This window comes from Mytilus edulis, chromosome 5 (genome assembly GCF_963676685.1).
Source record: "Mytilus edulis chromosome 5, xbMytEdul2.2, whole genome shotgun sequence".
Lineage (NCBI taxonomy): Eukaryota > Metazoa > Mollusca > Bivalvia > Mytilida > Mytilidae > Mytilus > Mytilus edulis.
This window is the reverse complement of record NC_092348.1, coordinates 85,696,484-85,722,184: the sequence shown is the minus strand read 5'-3', so window position 1 is coordinate 85,722,184 and position 25,701 is coordinate 85,696,484. Positions and strand designations below refer to the sequence as shown.

At 31.5% G+C, this 25,701-nt stretch overlaps 1 protein-coding gene across 2 annotated transcripts; it reads left to right on the top strand.

Annotated features, from left to right (window-relative positions):
- Positions 1-1,962: 1,962 nt before the first annotated feature.
- Positions 1,963-18,985, top strand: LOC139524675 (cysteine desulfurase-like). 2 transcript variants are annotated; one of them, XR_011664833.1, is made up of 14 exons: positions 1,963-2,150; positions 8,507-8,598; positions 9,366-9,482; positions 9,919-10,056; positions 10,932-11,030; positions 11,621-11,714; positions 12,319-12,453; positions 13,069-13,226; positions 14,521-14,626; positions 15,559-15,640; positions 16,351-16,434; positions 16,834-16,923; positions 17,429-17,993; positions 18,567-18,985. XR_011664833.1 is itself a non-coding variant. In XM_071319667.1 (13 exons), exons 1-13 carry the CDS (start codon positions 2,030-2,032, stop codon positions 17,490-17,492), a joined length of 1,380 nt encoding a protein of 459 aa, XP_071175768.1. In that variant the 5' UTR covers positions 1,974-2,029; the 3' UTR covers positions 17,493-18,985. The 2 variants fall into 2 exon arrangements, 1 of the variants encoding a protein (XP_071175768.1); XM_071319667.1 differs by having other exon boundaries at positions 1,974-2,150; positions 17,429-18,985.
- The last annotated feature ends 6,716 nt before the right edge of the window (positions 18,986-25,701 follow it).

Genomic DNA, 25,701 nt, shown 5'->3' with positions numbered 1-25,701 from the left:
TTTGATTTTATATTTTCCTGCGAAGAATGTGATATTTTACTTATCATTGTTAACTATATAAGTGAAATGTATAATGAGAGAAAAAAATATAATGTCAATATATGATCTGTGTAATTGGTGGCCCAACTTATAATGTTATGACGTTATGCGCTATGTTCGTACATGTAAGCGTAACACAACGTCCCGAATATTTCGTAACGTTCAAACCAAAACTTCGACTAAAACGTTGTTTTTAAGCAAGTGCGACATTCTTGTAAGACTCCGCAAAATCGTCGGTGCTTTTTAACTACTTATTGAAAATTGATGTATTTTAGTTTTTGAAAAATTAAGAAAAATAACATTTTCAAAAATCATAAAATTCTACCATTAAAAGAGCACTGATAAGCAAACAATTGACGTAAATTTGAGGTGAGTTCGTTTTTACGTCAAAAAATGGCAGTGCGACAACCTTGTAAGCCTTTGAAAAATCGCTCATAAATTACCATATATCATTTTTCTGGCCATGATATTTGTCTTTAACTTCATAAAATTAAGCAAATTAACATTGATGTAGTAAAAACAAACACTACACTAACCCATTTCCATTTTAGATAAATGTTTTTTAATTCTCAAATCTGGAATCCAAATTTTTTTCCCCGTGGGACAGGTTTGCCCTTGTAGTATGGATCTTTTTTTCTATTGCGTCATTATAACGTCATAAAGAATGCATAACAAACTGAAGGAACCTTTATGTTAAATAATGGGAAAAAAAACGTTTTTCAAAATATTAAATAGTTTAGACGAAAATCATAGTTTAGTGGTTACAATAAATGAAATATGTTACGCGGGACAGCCTAAAAATAGCCGGTTTTTTTAAATGAAGCTTGTCGCATGCAGCATTAAACATAGTTTCAACAATTATTTTTTTCGTTTTTATTTTAAAAAACATTATTTTTTCAAAAATTCGTACAATAGCAATGAATGTGATATCACAAAACTATATATTTTGGACTTGGATCTTGCCAACTACACCGATTTTCCAATGAGGTACGAACATCGCGCGTGACGTCTATAAATGAAATGTATAATGAGAGAAACAATTATAATGTCAATATGAACTGTGTAATTGATGGCCCAACTTATAATGTTATATATATATATAAGCATAATATTTGAATTGATAATTTGAAAGAGGAGACATGCTGTCAAAAATAGTATTATAGTTAATATTAATAACTTTTTTTTTTCAATGCTACATGTTTGTAGTGTTTAATGCCTAGTTTTGTAATTAATATGCCTGTCTGTCTGTTTCTTTGTTTTTGTTTTTGTTTTGTATTTTAGTAACAATCCTATTGTTTGGATTTTAGACTAATAAAATTCTTATTCTTATTATAAAATGTGTCATTTTGTCAAAACCTGTAGCTTGAGCAAATGCGCTGTGACCTATCATTCTTATCCTATTTTTTTTTTTTAAAACATTTATCAACATGAGACTGATGCTTTATTACTATAGTTTTAACTTTTTGTACTATTTCTATCTAATTCTAATCTGAGAAAAAAACCACATGTGTTACAGAAGTCTCAATAATAAATTATCAATCTTTCATACCAGCCAACTTTTCAAAATGCCCATGGGGGTTTTGCGTGCAAGATGGCTGTCATAGTCCTAAAAAACCATAAACGGGGCCTGCAAATACATTTAAGGTAGTTTTTTGGCTTCTTCATACTTTTATAAGCCTAAAGTTATTGTAAAATTAATTTTTTTGTTTAAATTTTGGACAAAATTGCTCTTTCAAAATTTTAATTTGGGAGCCTCCATGGGGGAAATCCCCCACAAATAGTGACAGTTGACAGGTATGAATTTTCTTTAAATTCTATCTTGAACATGAAGCAATTATGTACGTTTTCGAATATTCGTGTTGGTATTTGTATATTTGGTAATCGGATATTGTTTGAGTGATTCTGGTTATAATCAATACTACTGTTGATTATTGGCTGCATAGTACTACAATTATGTAAAGCAATTTCGACAGAAGAAAATAAATATAAAATGGCACGACTTTTCAGAAATTTTCGCTTTGTATTACAAGTTGTGAACAGCACAACTCAGTCAACTAAGAGATATTTACAGGCGAATGTGACTGACAATGCTCAGAAAGTTGCAGTTGCAGGTATACAGCCATTACATGTGTCAAAAAGACATTGAAAGATACATACACGTTGTTTCATAATGTTCATGGAACTCTTAAAATTAAGATATTAAAAATCATCAATTTAGACAGAATAAGTAGACTGATAGCAATATAGATCTTGTTAAAGAACATGACATGTACATTTACACACCAATATAAATATTTGTTTTGATTTGTATCGTCTCGTATTTCAACGTATTGTGTTTTCGACGATCTTACGTTTTCGACCTAATTCTACTTTCACTTCCTGTATGCAGTTCATGCCCATGTGACGTCATATTCGGCTGCTATTCTTAGTAAGAATAAGAATAGCAAATGATAACATGTGTGGTGAAAATTTTCTTAATAAAGTTATTTTAATTAAGTATTTACGTTTTTTTTTATTTTATATTACATTTTTGTACCCTTTCCCTAATACACCTTATCGCTATTTGTCCGCCATTACTGGATATCACATAGGTTCCTGTAAAATTTTGACGTCAGGCCACAATTAAAAATATTTCAGTTTGCCCAAACCCGACCCATGATGACTGGGTCTGGGTACGTAGGTTGGCAAATTCTTTTTTTTTTTTTTCAGAATTTGCATGAAAATATGAAAAGGTCTTAAAACAGTACATCTTTTTTTTCCGTCAAACCTTTGTAGAGTCAACCAAAAGCCATGAATTTAAAACCTCTATAAATAAATTAGTCTACTTTATATCCTGAGATGTTTATAACCCTGACTGTGTGAAAGGGTTGGTGGATTTATGAAGTGATTTTCAACAGTTACATCAACAAGATGTTTGTGAAAAAAAAATATCAGCTGATGTATGTAATAATTTAATTTGTTTGCAGTTTTTAAATCCTATATCTTTTAAAATAGATTAAATGTCCTAAAATATTTTATATGAATTATTATCTACCATCCATAGTTTCTGTCTTTTTATGTTTTGAAAACAAATTTATATTTTTACATTATCACACAGGTAAACTAATTTGGCTATAAATAGACCAAAACATGTTCTGTAGAATCTCCAAACTAAAAACGTATTTGTTATAATTTTATTTCTTTAAATAATCAAGTTTAAATTTTTGAAAATAATCATTATTGATAAAATATAATTGCATAAAGTTAACAATTTCTGAAGACTATTTATTTTTAGGTCATGGTTCTAGAGGCTTCCTCACAAATTTGTATAAAAATCCAACCATATCATGTGTTTACTTTTGCACATGTGAAAAAAATATTTCTGACAAAAGCCAGATTTTTCTTGTCAAAGGGGATTTATATTGCACTAAATTATTCAGAAAGAGTTACATTCAGTTAAGATTATATTTCTTATTCTGTGAGCAATTATAGTTTAATCAAATTCTCCCAAACAGCAACTTATTGATTTTGTCAACTGAGGCTTGTAAATTTGAACTATTTGAATAAAAGGGCATCTAATTCACATGATAAAGGAAGATTATAATTAAAGACAACAATTTATCAAGAAGTAATCCCTTTTTATTCAATAAATACAAAATCTTCTTGCAAGATTGTAAATTCGCAACTTCCGGATCCATTTCCTGTCAGAGTAACATTGAAAATATTCGATTGCACATGGTTTTGAACAAATCTACCTGAATATTCTTATCAGATCTTCGATTACACGATGAAATTAACATTGAGCATATAGGTAAGGGTTTGGTAGTACAGACAACTACAGCGTAAAACAAAAACTGTGCCACTTCACATTTTTCACTTCTTTACGTTCGTTAAATCAGAAGATAAAAACAGAGAACATGGAAGATCAATTAACTGCGTCTCTTATGCGCTTTCTTTTAATCTCATTCACAGTTACTTTCAAACGCAAAGATAACAAACATTAAGTTTTATACAATGACGGAGCGGACATGAAAAGAATCCGCAAAAAAAAAATCTTCTAAAAAAACGTCAAAAAAAGAATTTGAGTCGGCGGGTTTATTTTGGGTCGGTCGCGTTTGGGCAAACATACAATCTTTTTATTTTGGCCTCATAAAACATAAATATCTGACGCCACAATGGAAAAGTGATTGTTGTATGCGTCTAAAGTTCAAGCGGCTGGGTCAGCCAGGTTTAGCGATAAGGTGTATACCTTCCAAAAGAATCAATCTAAAATAAACATTTAATGAATGTGTATTATATCTAATTCACATGATAAAGGAAGATTATAATTAAAGACAACAATTTATCAAGAAGTAATCCCTTTTTATTCAATAAATACAAAATCTTCTTGCAAGATTGTAAATTCGCAACTTCCGGATCCATTTCCTGTCAGAGTAACATTGAAAATATTCGATTGCACATGGTTTTGAACAAATCTACCTGAATATTCTTATCAGATCTTCGATTACACGATGAAATTAACATTGAGCATATAGGTAAGGGTTTGGTAGTACAGACAACTACAGCGTAAAACAAAAACTGTGCCACTTCACATTTTTCACTTCTTTACGTTCGTTAAATCAGAAGATAAAAACAGAGAACATGGAAGATCAATTAACTGCGTCTCTTATGCGCTTTCTTTTAATCTCATTCACAGTTACTTTCAAACGCAAAGATAACAAACATTAAGTTTTATACAATGACGGAGCGGACATGAAAAGAATCCGCAAAAAAAAAATCTTCTAAAAAAACGTCAAAAAAAGAATTTGAGTCGGCGGGTTTATTTTGGGTCGGTCGCGTTTGGGCAAACATACAATCTTTTTATTTTGGCCTCATAAAACATAAATATCTGACGCCACAATGGAAAAGTGATTGTTGTATGCGTCTAAAGTTCAAGCGGCTGGGTCAGCCGGGTTTAGCGATAAGGTGTATACCTTCCAAAAGAATCAATCTAAAATAAACAAATTTTCTAAAAATATGAGAGAGGTCTTATTGCATGCAAAGTTAACTTCAAGGTCATTAATGATTAAGTCACATGCCTTTCATGTGGTTAGTTGTAAAATTTAAAGTTAATATGAATACTGAAATATGCATGCTCAGTCAGGGGACTTATTGAAATAAGTGATTTTTAAATCACTAATTTGAGTAGCAAATTTGAAGCCGGTTTGTCACAAATTGTGATTTTGTAGTTTTACCAAAATTTTAAACACATAGTTTTAAATAATATCTTTTCATTAATGAAATTAAAAAAATGAACTTTTTGCTTCTTTTATGTTGCAAGGTTTATGCCTTTGATGCTATCATTTATCTGCAAATTCTGTTTTAGTTGAAAAAATGCTATAATAATGGCTTTACATAATGAACTGAATCATTACTTTCTTAACAGATTTTTACCAGCAGTGGGAGTATTTTTCCTGTAAAGTTCAAGGTTTCATCTTTCAGATTATGTAATAAAATTCTACTGTTCGCGATAAAAATTTAACTTTTCGGGGGGTGTTGAAATTAGTGGGGATTATTAAAATAATGATACTTAAAGAAGTGATTTTTGGGAAGGAAATTGAGGTAGGATACTTAAACAAGTGATTTTTATGTCATTATCCTAGATTCAGTACAAGGTCATCACCTGAAATGACCTGGTCATCCCAACAACACAGATGTTGGTTCTGATAATTTTAGAAACATAATCAGTCCCTGGATCATTAGTATTCTATATTTAAAGCTCTAATAAAATTAAATCACTTCTTCTAGTGATTAATTTGTACTACTTAAATAGCCGATTATTAAAGAAAGACAACTCTTACTTCCAACCTTTATGGAAATAATGTTACTTGAATCAGTGATTTAGAAAATCACTCATTTAAGTAAGTCCCCTGACTGATGCTCCTTACAGCTTTTTACCGAAAAATTAAAATATCAGTTAATTTTTATTTACAGAAAAAATAGTCTGTCAGTAGAAATTACAGACAAAGACAATACTCACCAACCTCACTTCACAATGCATAAACTAAATTATTTAACAAAACCATGAATCTATACAAGACCAACAAGGCTTCCAAAAGTACCTCATTCATTTTTGTCATTGTGAAATGTCTGCAACTTGTCCAAAAAAGATATCAAAATAATATTTTATATCTTATAGCTGTATATATGTAACCATTTAATTCATTAAGTCATATGTTTGATTGCCTCTAACACTTTGATATAAACTTTGGTATCAAATTCATAACCAATTCCGGATTTGTACGACATGTCATTTCTGACTTTGGACCTGTTTCTTAGATATGTCGAAAACACAAGACGCTTGTTTTTGTCAACAAAGGTGCCATCGATCTAATGAACTCAATTAAAAAAATTTATTAAAGATAGAAATATATTTCAGATACAATTATTTTATGCACAAGTATACTAGTGACTCTCAAAATATTAGGCATGTGTATGTTCAAACATATAAAAAAGAAATTAGGAAAAATATGTTAGTAGGTCGAAAATACAATACACAAGGATACATAGCAATTGCAAAAGCAACCCATGTTTTTTTTATCATTCTTCTAGTTTCCTAATTGGAATCTGAGGTCGGATCAATTTCTTATTTGAATGTCTGTAGAATCCCTATAAGATCTATAAAGAAAAGTTTTCTCAACAAATAAATCCTAAATGTGTGTCTTTGAGTCTGAAGCACACAGTGCAGAAAGTCTACCGTTCACACTAGAAGGAGTGCAGCCGGTTGTAGTACAACTCAGAGCTTTCCAAAGTAGCCAGTTGAAGGCATAAATCTGTAGTGTTATGGTACAAGTGCCAGTTATTTCTCTGACAAAAAAAATTAAAAGAAAAAACATCTTTTTTAAAATATAATCCAGACAAGCATCACAAGTCATATTGCCAGAAAGATGTGGTTGTGATTAACAAGGATGTAAAACCTGTGTTGACCTTTAAATAGCTAAAAGTAGTTCACATGAATTCCAATCACTTATTGGTTGTCTTAAAAGTGTAAAGTTATATCATCCCTAATTAGAAAGCATCTTATTTTTGCAATGATAATAAAAGAGGAGTTTTGATAGTCATGTCCCTTTGCCCTGATTACATGTTTATCCTATATAGCTAGGTCCTTTCACCCTGAGTTTGTTCACCTTTAAAGCCTGTTTGCCCTGGGTTTGTTCTCCCTATTTTGGTCTCCCCTTGACAGAGTCAAAAAGCGAGACAAAGGTATGCTGTTTCTGGCGGCGGAGACCATGGCGTCAACAAGTATTAATTTGTGATTAGGTCTAGTTTATGGGGAACCACAAGTGGTAGGTAATTTATATTTGGTATGCAGTTGTATAAGCATTGGCACATTTCATTTCCATGGAGATTATTTGGCCCTGCCCCCTCAGTCATGGTCTATTGACTTCAAAACTTTTGCTTATTTTACATGTATTAGTTTGTGATTAGGTCAGTTTATGGGGAACCACAAGTGGTAGGTCAATGATATTTGGTATACAGTTGTATAAGCATTGGCATATTTTATTTCCATGGAGATAATTTGGCTCCGCCCCCTTAGTCATGGTCTATTGACTTTGAAAAAATTTCTAAGTTATCATGTACCGGTATTAGTTTGTGATTAGGTCAGTTCAAGGGGAACCATAAGTGGTAGGCCAATGTTACTTGGTTTTCAATTGTATAAGCATTGGCACATCTCATTTCCATGGAGAATATTTGGCCTCGCCCCTCAGTCAAAGTCTAATGACTTTGAAACTTATCTTAGTTTACATGTATTAGTTTGTGATTAGATCAATTTAAGATGAACTTCTTATGTTAAGTCAATGATATCTGGGATGCAAATTTATTTACATTTGCAAGTATTGTTTCCATGGAAATTATAAAATCTGATCCCCTCTTCATGGTTCATTGACTTTGAAACTTTTACACAGTTTACAAGTTAATGTTTGTATATAGGTTTGGGAACGACTTATAATAAGTCAATGGTTTTTGGTATGCAGTTGTATAAGCATTGGCACATTTCATTTACAAGAAGATTGTTTAGCCATGTAACTCAGTCATGGTTCATTGACTTTGAATATTTGCATAACTTGTGTAAGATGTTAAAGTATTGCTATATGGATTTCAACATATGCATAATCAAAATTACAAAAAGGCCAGACATATCTCTGTGATAACAGTTTATTATTAAATATTGATATAAAGGGCATTCAAGTTTAATAGCTTATAGGTACAAAAAAAATGTATATAGATATTTATATGCTATACTATTTATTCTGGTAATTTATCATGTTTATGATAACACATGGAGATATTTAAAAGTTTATGGCTTGTTTTGGAGAATTAATTGTGCAATGACATAATAATTTTCACTGATTGTTGTGATACTTGTCTATGATGAATTAATGATTTAATGTTGGGGTTATTTTTTAATTAGATTTTTTTAACTATATTTTTTTTATATTTTATCTAGTTAAACATCCTGATACTTTTGAGACCAGGAAGGACATGCCACCAGAAGATATGAGACCACTGTATATGGATACTCAGTCAACCACACCATTGGTAATAGCATATATTAAGAATAAATTTCTTTAAGTAACAGAATAGGTACATTAATAAATTTATGAAAACCAAGTCTCAGAGTAAAAGTAATGAAGTAATGTTCACAACCCCAACAACATATTTATCAGTTCCTGTAGAATTATTGATACATCTATAGAAGATTTATGCCATGATGGGGAAATAAAAATTACTCAATCAAATATTTAGATACTTTAATTGGAGCAAAATATTAAACCATACAATTAGGTAACCTGAAAGTTAATTGAATCCTCAAGTTATATTTAAAAATTTCCTGCCAAATTTTAGATATGTATTAATATTGTTTTATTGTCTGATGTAGATGCGTCAAACCAACATTTTGATTCAATTTGCTGACTTATTATAAGCTTTTCTTTACATATTTCTGAATATAGTTAAATATATAATCTGTAAATACATGAAACATGTATTTCTTAATAATTCAGTCTAGACAAACAAATGGATTTCCCTCTCTGACCAGTGTTCGGGTAAATTCTACCATGGAATTGAGAATTTTGCTTCTGGTTAAAGATGAGCATTGAGAAATCTACATGTAAGAACTCTGCATTTTATCTTAATGTCATTTATATTGAGTATTTAGAATATTCTTGATATATTGCTTTTAGTACATTTGTATATGCATATTTGTGCATCTGGTCAGAATATCAATAGTGAGCTAGAGGATTCTGTGATTTGTTGACCTTACTGTTGTAATTTCTACTTAAAACAAAACACTTGATAATTTTTAGGATCCACGAGTATTGGATGCAATGTTACCGTACTTTGTTGGTTCTTATGGTAATCCACATTCCAGAACTCATGCCTATGGTTGGGAAAGTGAAGCAGCTGTAGAAAAAGCCAGAAAAGTTTGTATCATCTTTTACAGTTCAATTATTACTTTGTTATTGGATTTGTAATAGAAATTAGAAGTTCTCTATTATTGATAATGCCCAGGGCCCCTAGACATAAGGGGCATTAAGGTTTCAAGAAGTCATTTTCTCTATGAATTTTAAGTAGGGTGAGCCCTACTAGTACATGCCCTATTATATATATATAAAAAAAAAAGGAAGAAGTGATATGATTGCAAATGAGACAATTCTCCACAAGAGACCAAAATAACACACAAATTAACAACTATAGGTCACCATACAGCCTTCAACAATGAGCAAAGCCCATACCGCGTAGTTAGCTATAAAAGGCCCAAAATGTTTATCATTTCTACATTCAAGAAAAAAAATATGTTATTATAAAATATCCATCATATTCTGCATAACTAAATCATAACTACAATTTATGTTTCAGCAAATAGCTGATCTTATAGGAGCTGATCCAAGGGAAGTAATTTTCACAAGTGGTGCAACAGAATCCAATAACATAGCTGTTAAAGGAACTGCCAGATTTTATAAGTCAAAGAAAAACCATGTAATAACAACACAAACCGTAAGTCACCATTAATAAATCATAGCACATGTTTGGAGAATGCAATGCTATAATAGTTCATAGCATATGATTGAGGAATGCAAAGATATTTAAATTTTACTGTAACAATAACTTAAGAGTTCTAAAAGATTGAAATAGTCAGCTATTCCTGTGAATATTAAAATTATCTGTTCTTCAATGTGTCCACTTATTACATCTCAGATCCTTTCAAAATATTTGTATTGTTAAATTTTGTTTTTGCCTGATTTTAAGTATGAAATATTTGCAACTGTATGTTAAATTACCAACAGTTAATCATCTTTTTTGATTTAATCATTATACATGTAAGTTGTAAATTGTAAGTTTTTGATATCATATTGATCATGCAAGTATTTTTGTGATTCTTTGCTGAAATGAAAATTATGAGAAATGATTTCTTGCATATTCAATTTTTACTTTGAGATTCAATAATAGGACCCTTCTTAAATGCCAGGAATTCCAAAACATGGGGAGGTCAACATGGGGTTTTGGGTACGAATGTGCAGCTGGGATTTCAGCAAAAGATGAAAATTACTAACCCATTGACAATTTACCATAGCGAAATTGCAACCAATTGATATATTGGACATATAAAAAAATAGACTCATTCAAGCGACAGACCTGTATTGCTTGATATAGGAAGAGAAACCCCCACCTGGACCCCCTTGTGTTCCCAAATTTAACAAGTCAAAAACTCAACTAAGAAATCCTAAATATAGAAATAAAACACATTTAATCTATTTAGTTTATTAACAATCAAGGCATTTTTCCATATTTTTGCATCTTAATCCTTAAAGAAATATTCAAATTTCATAAAACAGAAGTAAGACTTATATGTAGCATTGATAATTTTGTAGGAACATAAATGTGTATTGGATTCATGTCGAGCTTTAGAGGCAGAAGGTTTCAGAGTTACTTATTTACCTGTACAACCAAATGGTATTGTTGACTTAAAGGTAAGTCTAGAGTTACTTAATTACCTGTACAACCAAATGGAATAATTGACTTAAAGGTAAGTAGTGTAGTGTAGAAACAATTCAAGATTTTAGAATTTGTCGTTTAATTTTCTAAAACTTTTGTATTGTTCTGTTCCTTTCTATTGCACTACAAAAACAATGAACAAAAAAAGTTTAAATGTTGTAAATAAAAAGACACCCAATTGAAATGAGGATGTTAAAGGATGTGTTTGGAGAGTGCCTTGCTCTCTGCATATTTAAAGAACCCTTATAACCACTGTAGGTGGCTAGTGGTAGGGCAGACTGTCTGCCCTTATCTTATATACCCTCTTTTTTGTAGTGACAGTCCTCTTTTCCTATTATTCATCCAAGTTGACACATTTTTGCAAATGATACAATTTTTTGTTGTTTAAATTTTTTCTCACTCTGATAAGCTTGAACTAATTTCTAAAGTATTACCCAAATAACAATCAATGTAAATAGAACCTAAATTGTTTTTAATGAATTTTTGTTTTCAGTTATAAACCTGTGTATAAACAATTTGTGTTCTGTTATTAACCTGTTTATATATAATTAATTTTTGTTTTCAGTTATTAGAAGAATCAATGACAGATGAAACAGTATTAGTCTCCATAATGACAGTTAACAATGAAATAGGGGTCAAACAACCAGTCAATGAAATTGGTAATTATTTTATTAAATAGTTTGTATGCTGTAACCCTCAACCACCATAATTAGAGGGAAGGGGTTGCAATACCTATACAATTACAAGCATTCTCAACCATATATACTGTTAAAGCAGAAATTTTCTTGGAGGATTTCATTTGGTTAATTTGTGGAAAGAATATATCAACGAAATTAAAAATCTCACAAAAATTTAACTTACATTAACTATCACTTCTATTCACTGGAAACCGTGAAATTAAATCCCCATGACATCTTATATAGAGACAAAACCATGAAATTTTTAAGCCCATGAAAATGAATGTTACTACGTAGTTTCTGTCTATGTTTATTGATGCTACATTAGAAAATGTATTCACCTCTGGTACATTATATGTACAAAAGACCAAGGTGCCATTAACTCTCTTCCGTTTTAATTCACTAAAGTGAAATTAGTTACTTTGTCACCTTAAGGATGTTGGGCTACTGAAGTCTTAATAAGTGGATCTAACTTTCTTTGTAAATAAAAAACAACTAACCAATAATACACCAAACAAAAACTGTAAAAAAGGCTGTTTTAATCATTGTTAGAATTTTCACATGCAAAATTTTTCTGATATTTTAGGTAAACTGTGCAGATCCAAGAAAATATTTTTCCATACAGATGCTGCTCAGGCCATAGGGAAAATTCCTATGAATGTTAATGACATGAATATTGACCTTATGTCTATCAGTGGTCACAAAATATATGGCCCAAAAGGTATGTATACATGTAACATTTAAATACCTGTATTGCCCAGGTTTCAGAATTGCAGTCTTGCTATTTGACATACCTCAATTATAAACCAGAGATTACCTGGTTTCTTTTCAAATATTTACATATAAAATTTGATTAAGCCTCACCATTCTCCTTGTGTCATTTGTATCAGGATTGACAATTCTGTTACCCTAGAATCCGGGTAGACCAACATATGGAAAAAAACTTTTATACATTATAGTAGCAGTGATTACCAGCACTAGTCTGATGACAGGGGATAGTATTATTTTCCGCTGGTTTTTGTGATTGGAAAATGGCTACTGTATAATGGAATGATTTATCTCTAGCTAGTGAGTTTTGTTTTCTCAAAATAAACATGCTTAATATTTAATAGATGTTATCCTTTATTTGAGATTCCTTATATTTACTGACATATTTTAGTTATTAAAGTGTATTTTTTAACCTTTTGGCATTAAAATGGGTTCTAATATATCTAAGTACTTATTGTACAGTTGCACATTATAACCCAGTTTCATTATTTTGTAAATGAATCATAGCATATGTGAGATGAGATATATTTTATAATTTTTAATATTGAGCTTCTCCTTTCTGTCCCAGGAGTAGGAGCTTTATATATCAGAAGACGTCCCAGAGTTAGAGTTGAGGCTCTACAGAGTGGTGGAGGACAGGAGAGAGGTATGAGGAGTGGTACTGTCCCCACCCCTCTCTGTGTAGGAATGGGGTCAGCCTGTGCTGTGGCTATGGAAGAGATGGAGGTATATTTATTACAGATACAACCAAATATCAAACCACAAAACTGCAACTAATCGTTTAAGTCTTGTTTGCAGAACAATAGATATAGGAAGATGTGGTGTGAGTGCCAATGAGACAACTCTCCATACAAATAACAATTTAAAAAGTAAACCATTATAGGTTAAAGTACGGCCTTCAACACGGAGCCTTGACCACATATATACACAATGTCTATCATAGTTGTAGCTGATATATGAGGTGTTCTTTTTATGAAAATTATTGAAATATCAGTAAGACCAGCTTCAACTTTTATCCAAAATGTAAATAAACTGTACTTTTTTAGAATCAAGATCTTTGACCTCTTTTATTCTTAATTCCTAGGATTCAGGTTGTAACATCTGTTTGACCCAACTTATATTCAAATGACTAAACATGCTTTCAAAAATTATATATATATTTAATTGAAAAAAGAAGAAAATTCTATAAAAGTTTATATATTTTAACAGCATTTGTAACATGAAATGAAATGTTTACAATTAGTTAGAGGTTTTTTTTCTGTTCGTTATTTTCCACTATGACAATTTTTCGGCTCTTTATTTTCCAGTATGACCATATTTCTGCTCTTTTTTTCCAGTATGACCATATTTTCTGCTCTCTGTTTTCCAGTATGACCATATTTCTGCCCTTTATTTTCCAGTATGACTATATTTCTGCCCTTTATTTTCCAGTATGACCATATTTCTGCTTTTTATTTTCCAGTATGACCATATTTCTGCCCTTTATTTTCCAGTATGACCATATTTCTACTCTTTATTTTCCAGTATGACCATATTTCTGCTCTCTATTTTCCAGTATGATCATATTTCTGCACTATATTTTCCAGTATGACCATATTTCTGCCCTTTGTTTTCCAGTATGACCATACTTCTGCTCTTTATTTTCCAGTATGACCATATTTCTGCTTTTTATTTTCCAGTATGACCATATTTCTGCACTTTATTTTCCAGTATGACCATATTTCTGCCCTTTATTTTCCAGTATGACCATATTTCTACTCTTTATTTTCCAGTATGACCATATTTCTGCTCTCTATTTTCCAGTATGATCATATTTCTGCACTATATTTTCCAGTATGACCATATTTCTGCCCTTTGTTTTCCAGAATGACCATACTTCTGCTCTTTATTTTTCAGTATGACCATATTTCTGCTTTTTATTTTCCAGTATGACCATATTTCTGCCCTTTATTTTCCAGTATGACCATATTTCTACTCTTTATTTTCCAGTATGACCATATTTCTGCTCTCTATTTTCCAGTATGACCATAAGAGAACAGTAGAATTATCGAACAGATTATTACACAAGGTACAAGATGCTATTCCACAAGTCATAAGGAATGGTGACCCAGATATGACTTATCCAGGTTGGTATAGTGTTTTTGTATTGCCTGCAATAAAAATGGCAGAAGGTTAAAATGTGGAATGGGATTCTAATCTGCCAGCTTAAATACTTTATATTTCAGAAGCTTCATACCTTGTATATAGATGACTAAAAATACAAAGTTTCAGTCTATCATATTTCCATTGTCCTTGACCTCTTTTTTATGGTTCAGCAAGTGATTGAAGAAACATTTTCTTATATGAAATTTTCACTTATTACTATTTATACCTGTATGGATTGTCTGTATTTTATACGAAATTAATTTGAAGACAAAATATGCATTATGATTAGCAGACAAAATTCTATGGTTTACTGCTGATACAGATAATATCACCAAGAAGTTTTTGTCACTTCTCTATGCTCATCATTGACACTACTAACACATACCCTCAAATACTGATAGATAGTACATAAACTGCTGATGGTGTATGAATAGGGTAGACAACTGAGTAGAGTTAGGCTTTGACATGTACAAACAATAATCCAGATTTATAGCTTGCTGTTCGGTGTTAGCCAAGGCTTCATGTTTAAGACCACACTTTGACCTATAATGGTTTACTTTTACAATTGTGACTTGGTTGGAGAGTAGTCTCATTGGCACTATTATCACGTCTTTTTATATCTATTATACATAATTAAATGGTTCACATGAAATATTTAAGATAAAGGGAACTTAATCTGAAAATTCTCATCTACAGCTATTGAAATAAACAAGAGGTAATGGGGAACCTGCTATTTTTGTATTCTAAAATCATATCTCATTTGATTGAATAATGAAAATGTTTTCGTGACAATCATCTTTTAAAGTCATAAAGCTGTTTTTGTCATTTGCATACAAATGTTTTTCACCAAAAGATGTTTTAATCATCAACATTTAAATTGTATTTCATTTTAATATGAGGATTATAATTTCAGGCTGCATAAATCTGTCCTTTGCTTATGTGGAAGGAGAAAGTTTGTTAATGGCACTAAAAGATATTGCTCTATCTTCTGGAAGGTAAAATATTCTTTACATATCATGATCAAATTGAAATATAGTTTATAGAGGTCCTTGGTGAATAGGATAACAAACCAGTCAGCCATGATTGTTGTACTTTTCACTATGTCAATCACCTGAGACTTTAAAATTATTGATATAAAATTATAAACATAGTGAAAAATCTAAACTTTTGATGTAAGGATAATTTTTTAAGCTCCTATTAAAAAAAACACTGTTCATAAGCATATTGGTTAAGATTTGAAAGCCAGGGATGTATAAATACTTGAATACTTGAACAACACCCATATTGAGAAACATACAATGAATCAAATAATTAATAGCATATCGATAACCAGACTTGTTAAAAAAAACTTTAAAACAAATAAGAAAAATAAGAAGATTGCACATATTGTGTGGGAATGTATGATATCTTTTGGTAAACATTGTTTTACTAAAATTTCTATTGTGTTAATTGTGTACCTATGACACAGAGAGATGCCATGCAAAATATATATTAATCTTATTGAAGTGAATTTCTATTGTTAAAATGCCTCTGCATCATATAATATATGAATAACTCTTGAGTGTCAGTTCCTGTATCCCATCTGATAGATATATGTAAATCCTAAATTTTCTATACATGTATTAACTATTTAATATGTACCATGTCTCCTGCATTCAATTACATGTAAATCAGTATCACTATGTTTACCTGTTGTATCTTGCAGTGCCTGTACTTCAGCATCATTAGAACCTTCCTATGTGTTACGTGCTGTAGGAGCTGATGATGACCTGGCCCACTCCTCAATCAGGTAATGAACATTTTATTTAAGAAATTGTTACTCTTTATGAAAAATTAATCAAAATGGTCAACAGTACTAATTGAAGATGCTTTATAGAGTATCTCTAAATCATCATTCCTGTAAAGTCGGAAAAGGCCTCTACATGTAGTTTCAGAGAAGAATCATTTAGAATTGACCATTTTAATAATAGAGATTGCCTTTAGCTGCCATCTATTTTGCCTGATGTGGATAAATGAGATTTCTATATGAAAGGTCTTCAGTTCAATATTTCTGACAAGTTTGATTCAGATTATCTTTGTAATAGTAATGAATTGTAAAGGTTTGGATGAGTTAAGCAGAATACTTTCTTTTATTAAATTTATTTTAATAGCTAGGGACATATTTTATTATGAAATTCTTTGTGTTTAGATTTGGTATTGGAAGATTTACAACAGAAGAAGAGATAGATTATACAGCTGATCTTACAGTCAAACATGTAACAAGACTCAGAGAAATGAGGTAGGATATAAAGTAGAAAATTCTATTATAATGATTCTGTAGGTTCAAATGTTTTTATAACATTAATTTTTATTCTGGATACACATCATAATTATAAATAGCATAGCAGACGGGCATTAAGTTTTACCTTTGTTCATCTGTTCATCCCTCCATACCTACTTCATAAAGTATTCTCTTCTCTAACTTTAGTTGCCTCAATCAAATGTTATGAAACTTACACACAATGCTTATCTCCACAAAACACAGATCAAGTTTTAATTTGGGTGACGTAACTTTAACCATTTTAGAGTTGCGCTTTACAAATGGAAAAGTTACTGATTTTTTTGTTTCCTGGTTATTCTGAAGTTTGCATACAATTCAATGCTGAATTTATACTTTGTTAAACATTTAGATTTGTTGTTTATCTATACCAATGAAATTTTTGAAAATTGATAGCCAAAGAATAATAATTTTCTCAGTTTATGTTGAATATTTACAGTTATTGATTGTTTCCTTTTTATTTCAGTCCTTTATGGGAAATGGTACAAGAAGGTATTGACATCAAACAAATCAAATGGTCACAACACTGAAGAGAAATCACATGATAGACATGTGAATATACCATGTGACTTTCATAATCATGGCAAAACACTTCAATGGATCAAGATATAATTCCACAATGTTTATATAGAGATATATGCCTACCATGTAAATAATAGTTAACAACTATAAATGGAAACATCTTATTATGCTGGTTTCATAAAGTTAATTTGTGCTGTTATTGCAGTTTTGTTATATTATATAAAGTATGAAATTATAAGTGTATCAATGTTTTAAGTTCATACATTGGTTCTAGTGTTATAATCAATATCATTTTGATTTCAGAAATTAGTCATTTTAATTTTCTGTATCTGTTGTCTTCACAACTTCTGAAATTGAAAAAAAATAGATGTCATCGCACTACAAAATTAAGGTTAAACCTTTAAAAATGTTTTTTCCCTTACTAATGAGACAAATGATAGGATCTGTTAAGGGCATTATTAACATTAAAACAGTTGCACTTGAGTTATCAATTTTCTATGATGATGGGAGTTTTTAACGACTTTACAGTCCTCTCACGGCAGTAAGATTTTATTTTAATCATTCTGCTTGAAAATATATATACTGAACCGTAAAAGAAACGTCGCAGTAATTTTAGGCAAACATAATGGAAGAATAAATGCTATATTTTTTATTGAATGGGCGTATAAATACCCTTGTTATTTAACAAATTCACATCATTTCAGTTCATTTACTGTCCATTGATAAAGTTTTCCACTACCATATCACAGATTTATTTCATTCAGGCGTTGAATACATGGACGTTCAATTTTACTGTTTGTTGCATTGTGGCGTTCATGTAGACGTTGGATAGTGCGTACATGGCAGTTAAATGCATTTGCAACGACTTGAGATCGCTGTCCAGCATTCAAAGGTCATATTGCCTGTTTTCTTTATCGTGGGTTAATTCGTGGCACCAGTACTGCATCGAACAGATTAAGATGACACAAAAACTTTGCACCTCTTGAAGGTAATTTACCTAAACCAAAATGAATAAATATTTTTTTTCAATGCAGTTGAAAATTTTAGCTTTTGAAAAATACGACATTTCTTTTGCGGTTCAGTATATATAACCTTCACTACAGCACCCAGGGAGTGAAGGGAACTGTTTGTTGACTTTAATTACTTGTAAATTTTTATTTGATTGTTCTTGATTTTCTCCTACCTCACACAAACATAAACTCAATATTTTATTAAAGATCAATGCAGAACCCTTCAATCTCCCTAAAATCACCCAGAACCAAAGTTTGTTATTTCAGAGATTCTTTTATAGCCCGTTTAATGTATACATGCATTAAACTCAAATGTAAATATTTTTAACATATAGTTCATTGAAGTTTAATAATTAGGTAAAAGTATATTTACTGCATGATGATATTTGTGCTTAAAATAAGAGTAAATATGTTGTGATTGTATTTAAAAACTTTTTATTATCATCTGTCATGGTATTGTTGTTTCCTTGTGTTATTAAAAATATGTGATAATATCTTGTGTGTTATCTTGTATATCAATTAGCCTTTATATTGATTGCTTTACATACTCTTGTGAAAAAAATGCTAGTATTCTGCTTATACTATTATGTTAGTGGAAAGGCATTTTTGCCATTGCCTAGTAACATACACTGTGAATCTTTCTCAAAGATTGATGAACTGCAGATAAAGGAAATAATTGTGCTTATTTTTTGAAATCAAGTCTTCTTTCAATTGTGTAACCAGATTAAGATTAATGAATAAACTTAAAAATTGAGGAGTAATTCATGTTAATGTATGCATTTGTTTGGCTTGATTTCTAAACATTTTGTCATAGTTTGAAAATTGTTAGCACTATTTACAAGTGTGTAAATTGTCAGTTATCTGCAGAGAACATTCATTACAATGATCATATTAGCAGTTAAGAGTCTATGTTAGCAAGAAACCGATGCAAGTGTGCAAAAAGGCTGTGTATAGATATAAGAAGATATGTGGTATATGTGCCAATGGGAAAACTCTCAATCCAAGTCACAATTTGTAACGATAAACCAATATAGGTCAAAGTATCTCTAAAGGTGAAAAATTCTGTTCAAGGTCAAAGTTCCACAGGATGCTTAGTCTTTACTAAGGATAACGGGTATCATACCACCAACATCAGACTACCTCCCAAAAAATACACATTCAGTAAAGGCCACAGTAGTATACTGGTGTTCACAAGTCATAAATCGTCTTAAAGAAAACAATTCTAGATCACAAACTTAAACCAAGGGTAACCATCAACTATAAGAGGAAATCAGCAAAACAAGAGAAACACTGAAGTGCAACAAAAACAAATGCCAACATATATAAACAATACTTCAGGTCTAGACAGTATGACTTGGTACTGGGGAAAATATGGTAGGGTCAAACTAGTTTTATGTGCATATAAACACCCCCCTTTGTCTATTTAGAACATATGATACAACTTGCGCAATATAGTGAAAGCAATCGGCATGAATAAGCTAGAAATGAGAGGAACAAGGGTTTGTCCATAGGCGGATCCAGGGGGGGGGGGGGGAAATTTGGTTGATTATATAGGGAATCATTGAAGCATGACTGAAGCGGGCCCCCCTTAGGAAAAGTTCTGGATCCGCCACTGTTGTCCAACATCATATGATAATCGTGTGTCTAGGGAGAAAAGTCCTGTCGTAGCCGATAAAAGCGATGTCAATCAAATGAATGGACAATCAAAAACACAACCAGCAAATAATAATTCTGGACGTGATAGAAATGGTGGCGTCAGAGGTCGAAATGGTAAACGAAGAGGGTACTAGGTTAATGTGGATTTTGGAACTTAAATGGATGGAATACTGATTGTAAACGGGATAAATTTAACCTTTTAACCGATATTATCGCACACTGTAATCTGCATATAGTTTGACTGGCGGAAACACACTAAAGAGGAAATGATTCTATTGTAATGAATGGATATCAATGGTTTGGCCATAACCGAAATAATATACATAAACGTGCGAAATGTGGATTGGGTGGAGTTGGTGTTTTAGTCAGGAACGATTTTGCTGACCAGTTTTCAATAGAAATTGTCGAAAGCAGTAAAGATGGAATCAAGTGGATTCGATTTACGGAAAAAAACCTGTCCAAAACTGTTTTTATGTTTGCGTTGTGTATTTGCCACCACAGTCGGAAACCAGGTTGAAATAGAACAAAAGAATCGAAGCTCTTTATTAGAGAAGGCGATAAATGTTTACTGTATTGTTTACTATAGTGACAAATTTTTTAAAAGTTAATAGAAACAAACAAAACTGCAATTTTCTTCTCAATAACGAGGTGTTTTATTTCAAAAACACCATTTCCATAAGTTTTCAATTTATCTAGTACATAGTTAAGCAGAAAAATTAGATATCAAGTCGACGACATGGGTATCTTTCAAGTTGGATGATGAAAATGCATAACCTCCGATTTTTTTTGAAAAAATTACCACGGACGGAAAACATGTCAATCTATTAGTTCAGTAATTTTCGTGTCTGCCCTTCCATTATGTGTCTGAAGAAAAAATTCCAAAAAATAGGTACCAATTGTATCGAAAGAGAAAATCGAGTGCACCTATTTATGTTAGGGCGTGTTTGAGTTGAGTATTTTGTCTTGATATCGTACAAAGTAAGAATATTTCATACATCGTCTCGCTTCAGATTCTATCATTTTTATATATTAAAGCTACAGTTTGACTTTATAACACAAAAAAATAACAGTACTAAAAGATGAAATATATGGGTCAAGTGAAATACCTATCTAATGAGTCACAAAAACAGAGAAGGTGTGTTCGAATAGCTATTTTTCTACTGAAAGTTGGATGATGAAAATGCATATCTTCGAAAACTTCTATTTTTTTGTGTGTGATAACTAGGGTTTATAGTCTTCAACCACTAAACAAATCTAGTCTGCCCTTCCACGAAATATTTAATTAGAATTTTTTTAAATGTTTATGATTTTTCGAAAATTCCACCTGACAACCGATCAGACAATAGTTTTAAGTTGAATCAATGCAGACAAGATCATTAACTGATGCTCATTAGCTAGTTGATACATTTGTCTTTTAAAATATAACTGACATATAAGGATCGTATTGGTGCAATGTGGATAAATTTATCGGTTTCCAAGAGCAAAATTGGTAGCGCGTCATCGCTACAATGGCTTCCATTTCTCCGATTGTGAAAATGAACTGGCGTAATGGGGAGATAATTTTGACGAAGTAGGATCCTGACTGACCAGAGAACTCTACTGGAGCTGTAAACGCACAAGAATTTTTTGACAATATTATCGGTGATATTTATACAATTCCGAATGAAAATATGTTTTATCTATGTGGAGATTCGAATAGCCGATGTGGTGATATGCTAGACTATATACCAGGCGTAGATTATTTACCAGAACGAAATGTAGTTGATTTTAAATGTAATACGTATGGAAGTATATTTTGCGATTTTCTATCTGATATAAGCTGTTGTATACTTAACGGCCGAAATACGATTCAAAACGACTTTACGTATCTACTCGAGGATCTAGTGTAGTAGATGACTGAAATAGCACGTGAAAATACCAAACAATCTGTTAAGACGAAGTACGACATACAAAACATACCTCAGGACTTTCTATTGAATTCGGAAGCTATTTTTTGACTTAAACAAACTTATTTTAGACCTTGAAAACTCAAATAAGTCACAAGTCGATTTAGACCAGATGTATTGCAGTCTATGGAAGAAGCGATTCGATAAAAACTTTTCTTATATCAACGAGCGATATTGTCACATTAACCTATTATGTCCGATGGTTTTGATCAGCTTATTTTGTCAAAATATCAGAACTATAAACAATTGTCATATAAGTGGAAGGTTTGGCTATTGATGATACCAGATTTTACGAACCATTTTCGTCGGAAATTTTCAGGTCCTTGTCAGAAATATGACGGTGTTTAATTTTTCATTAGTTTCGTTGGTTGATAAAGTCTACCGTTTGATTTAGTCAGTTTTTATAAATTTCTTTTGAAATTAACCTTGGAATTCGGTATGTTTGAATACTTTAAGTAAAAAGCAGGACCATCATTAATAAGTCCTATAGTCACAGTCACGGTCAAAGAATCACCTAATTATCTTCAATGGTTTACAAGAAACGATTTATGAAAATCAGTATATATAGCAAAGTGCTCTCGATCAATGATTTCGTGGTTTTTTTTTATTGTGAAGAATGTGTGTAAATCATGTTCTTAGCAAGGTATAAACCTATTGTTTAAGCCTAATTATAGTTCAAAACAAAGAGAAAAATAAATGAGTTACAACTGCACATTTATCTGATTTTAAGGTATTCCGATTAAACCTGACTAAAAATAAGATTTTGAAAGAAACAAAATAAAAATAATTTGAACTTTACAGGTGCAGTAAAATTGGTACCGGTAATGTTGCTATGAGAATATCAATAACTTAAAAATTAAACAAAATTAAACAAAAGCAATACAAAAAAAATCTTCTAAATTATAAGGTTTTATCCGTAAATGAAATCACTATAGAGTGTTGTCAATTGTTCCAGTATATCATGATTTTTTTTTGTTCGTTGTTTTGTACATAGATCATGCTGTTAGTTTGTTAGTTTTCTCGTTTTAATTGTTTTACATTTATCATTTCGAAGCATTATATAGCTGACTATTCGGTATTGGTATTGGCCATGGTTGAATGATGTACAGTGACCTAATGTTTTAAACTTCTATCACATCAACAACCTCACTAAGCAAACAAGACCTTTAGAAGCATCGTTCGAATATAGACCAATAAGAACATGTGTATTATAACTTAGAATTAACAAAAAGTAGAATAACACAAAATACCGAATTACGAAGAAAATTAAAACGGAAAGTCTGGAATCAAATGGCAAAATTAAAAGCTCAAACACATCAAACGAATGGATAATAACTTTCATACTCCTGACTTTGTACAAGCATTTTTGGAAAATGACGCAGTCATTGTTCCATAACTGCCGACCTGATTTCTCTGCCTACCGCGCTTGGTTTCGTATTTACTAATTTCAATACAAACTGGAGGAATGTGCTTGTGTTATCATTATGCATGAGCATTGTGTAGTAATCAGCCAGGAACCAGTTTACAAACTAACTGGTTTCTGTTTGTATTTCACTACAGTCGAAGAAAGTGTTGTAGTTTGACAGGAACCAGTCCAGAATTTTGTAAACTACAAAACGTAATCGGTTATTATCATTCCGTTTTGGTGTTTCATACCGACTTATATGGTTTGAATAAGCTTAAGACCCTTCAAACATTAATGTGATAGGTATATTAAAGACTGTTTTACAAAAGGATGAAACTGTTTTGCTTTAAAAGTCGTACTATAGTGATATATGTTATGTACGGATTTCCACTCTCACCGGTTAATTTCTTCTTTTACACGTGCTTTTGAAACTTCCTGTTTAAACATCGCAAGTTTTAAAATTGTTTTTTGAGTGAATTAAACTTATTTTAACAATCACGAAGCGTTCGGGAATCATTTCAAGCAGTTTCTTCTTCTCTTTGATGATGGAAAATAGGCTTTCTCAAGAAAATACCGCAAACGATCGCAGAGGAATTGAAACGTACAAGTCAAGTCGGCACCTGGTTAAATTGGCATCTAGTCAAATCGGCACCTATTTGACGTCAATTCGGCTTCCAATAATATTTATTATAATATTTTCTATTCAATTAATTAATAACTGTTACCAAGTACATAGTGAATATTAGGTAAACAACGAGACCAAAGTGAATATGTTGTTGTGTATAAAAGTAAACAACGAAGCTATTGTTTTAACCATTAGACAATTATTAAAATTAAATGAAAAACTATGAGTCCCTTTCAATAAATCAAACTTTCATGCCAAATAATTAGCAAATTTAAGGTGGTTTTTTTTTCAGTAATGTTTAAACAGCATTAAACAAACAATCCTGTAAAAGACTTAACTGGTTAAATAATGCATAAAAATATCCAATAAGGCTATTTTATTTTTTTCTGGGACGCCTTCCTAAGACGTTCGTAGGAAGGCTTCCTAAGAAGGCGTCCCAGAAAAAAATTAACATAAGCCTTGTGGTCATAGGAAGGTGTCCCAGAATAAAATTTAAAAAGCCTTGCCAGACGTAATAATTATTTGGACTACCAGTGGCGGATCCAGAGGGGGGGTTCCGGGGGTCCGCACCCCCCCTTTATTTTGGCCGATCAATGCATTTGAGTCGGGACATATGTTTGCACCCCCCCTTTGCCCTGGGCTAGCACCCCCCCTTTCGAAAATTCCTGCATCCGCCACTGACTACTCATATATATCATTAAAAATACACCAAAAAATTCATGTAGTTGAGAAAAATAAATACATTCAAAATGTACATGAACATCCAAAAAAGTGAAAGTTAGTATTAACTCTTTTTGCTTAAAAAATTTACAACTGCATTTAAGTATTGAATGCTTTCTTTTGTAAATTCATTGAGGTGTAAAAGCGTTGACCGAAGTACTTTTTGAATGAAGCGCGTAAGCGCTTCATTCTAAAAATGTGCACACGGTCAACGCTTTTGCAACCCTATGAGGTTACAAAAAGAAACATTCAATACTTATAATTACTTTTTTTAGCTAGGATCATGAAAACACGAATTTTATAACTTTTTTATTCAATTCATCTGTGCACTTTATTGTGGGACCACGTGTTATCATGAATGAAAAGTTTTATTGAGTGATGCAATTGCTTGAGGAATAACATGTGATGTGCAGTTAGCCAATCAGAATAAAGTATTATAATGAAACATATATCAAATGTAATTATAACAAAATACATTACGTTGTAAGAGTTATCTCCCCAAACACTGTTTTTCTTGTGGCCACCTCTCCTTCGTAACCGTAAAAGATTTTATTTTACCAAATTGCTCGTTACATATTTAGGATAAGAATATTCGTTTGAACCATAGCTCTATGGGGACTCCATATGAGAGTTATTCCCCCTTTTTCATTTGATTCAAGCGATATGCATTTTCAACTGGTAAACCATAACTGATAGAGACCTAGGGTCTTCATGAGGTCATTGGTACTAAAAATGAAAATGAGGTCAATGTCAAAGGTCAAGGTCATATTATAAATTTTGATTTTGGCTTATTTTCACTTCTTTTCAAATACTGTATGACATTTTGACAAATAATTTTTCATAAATTATTAGTTG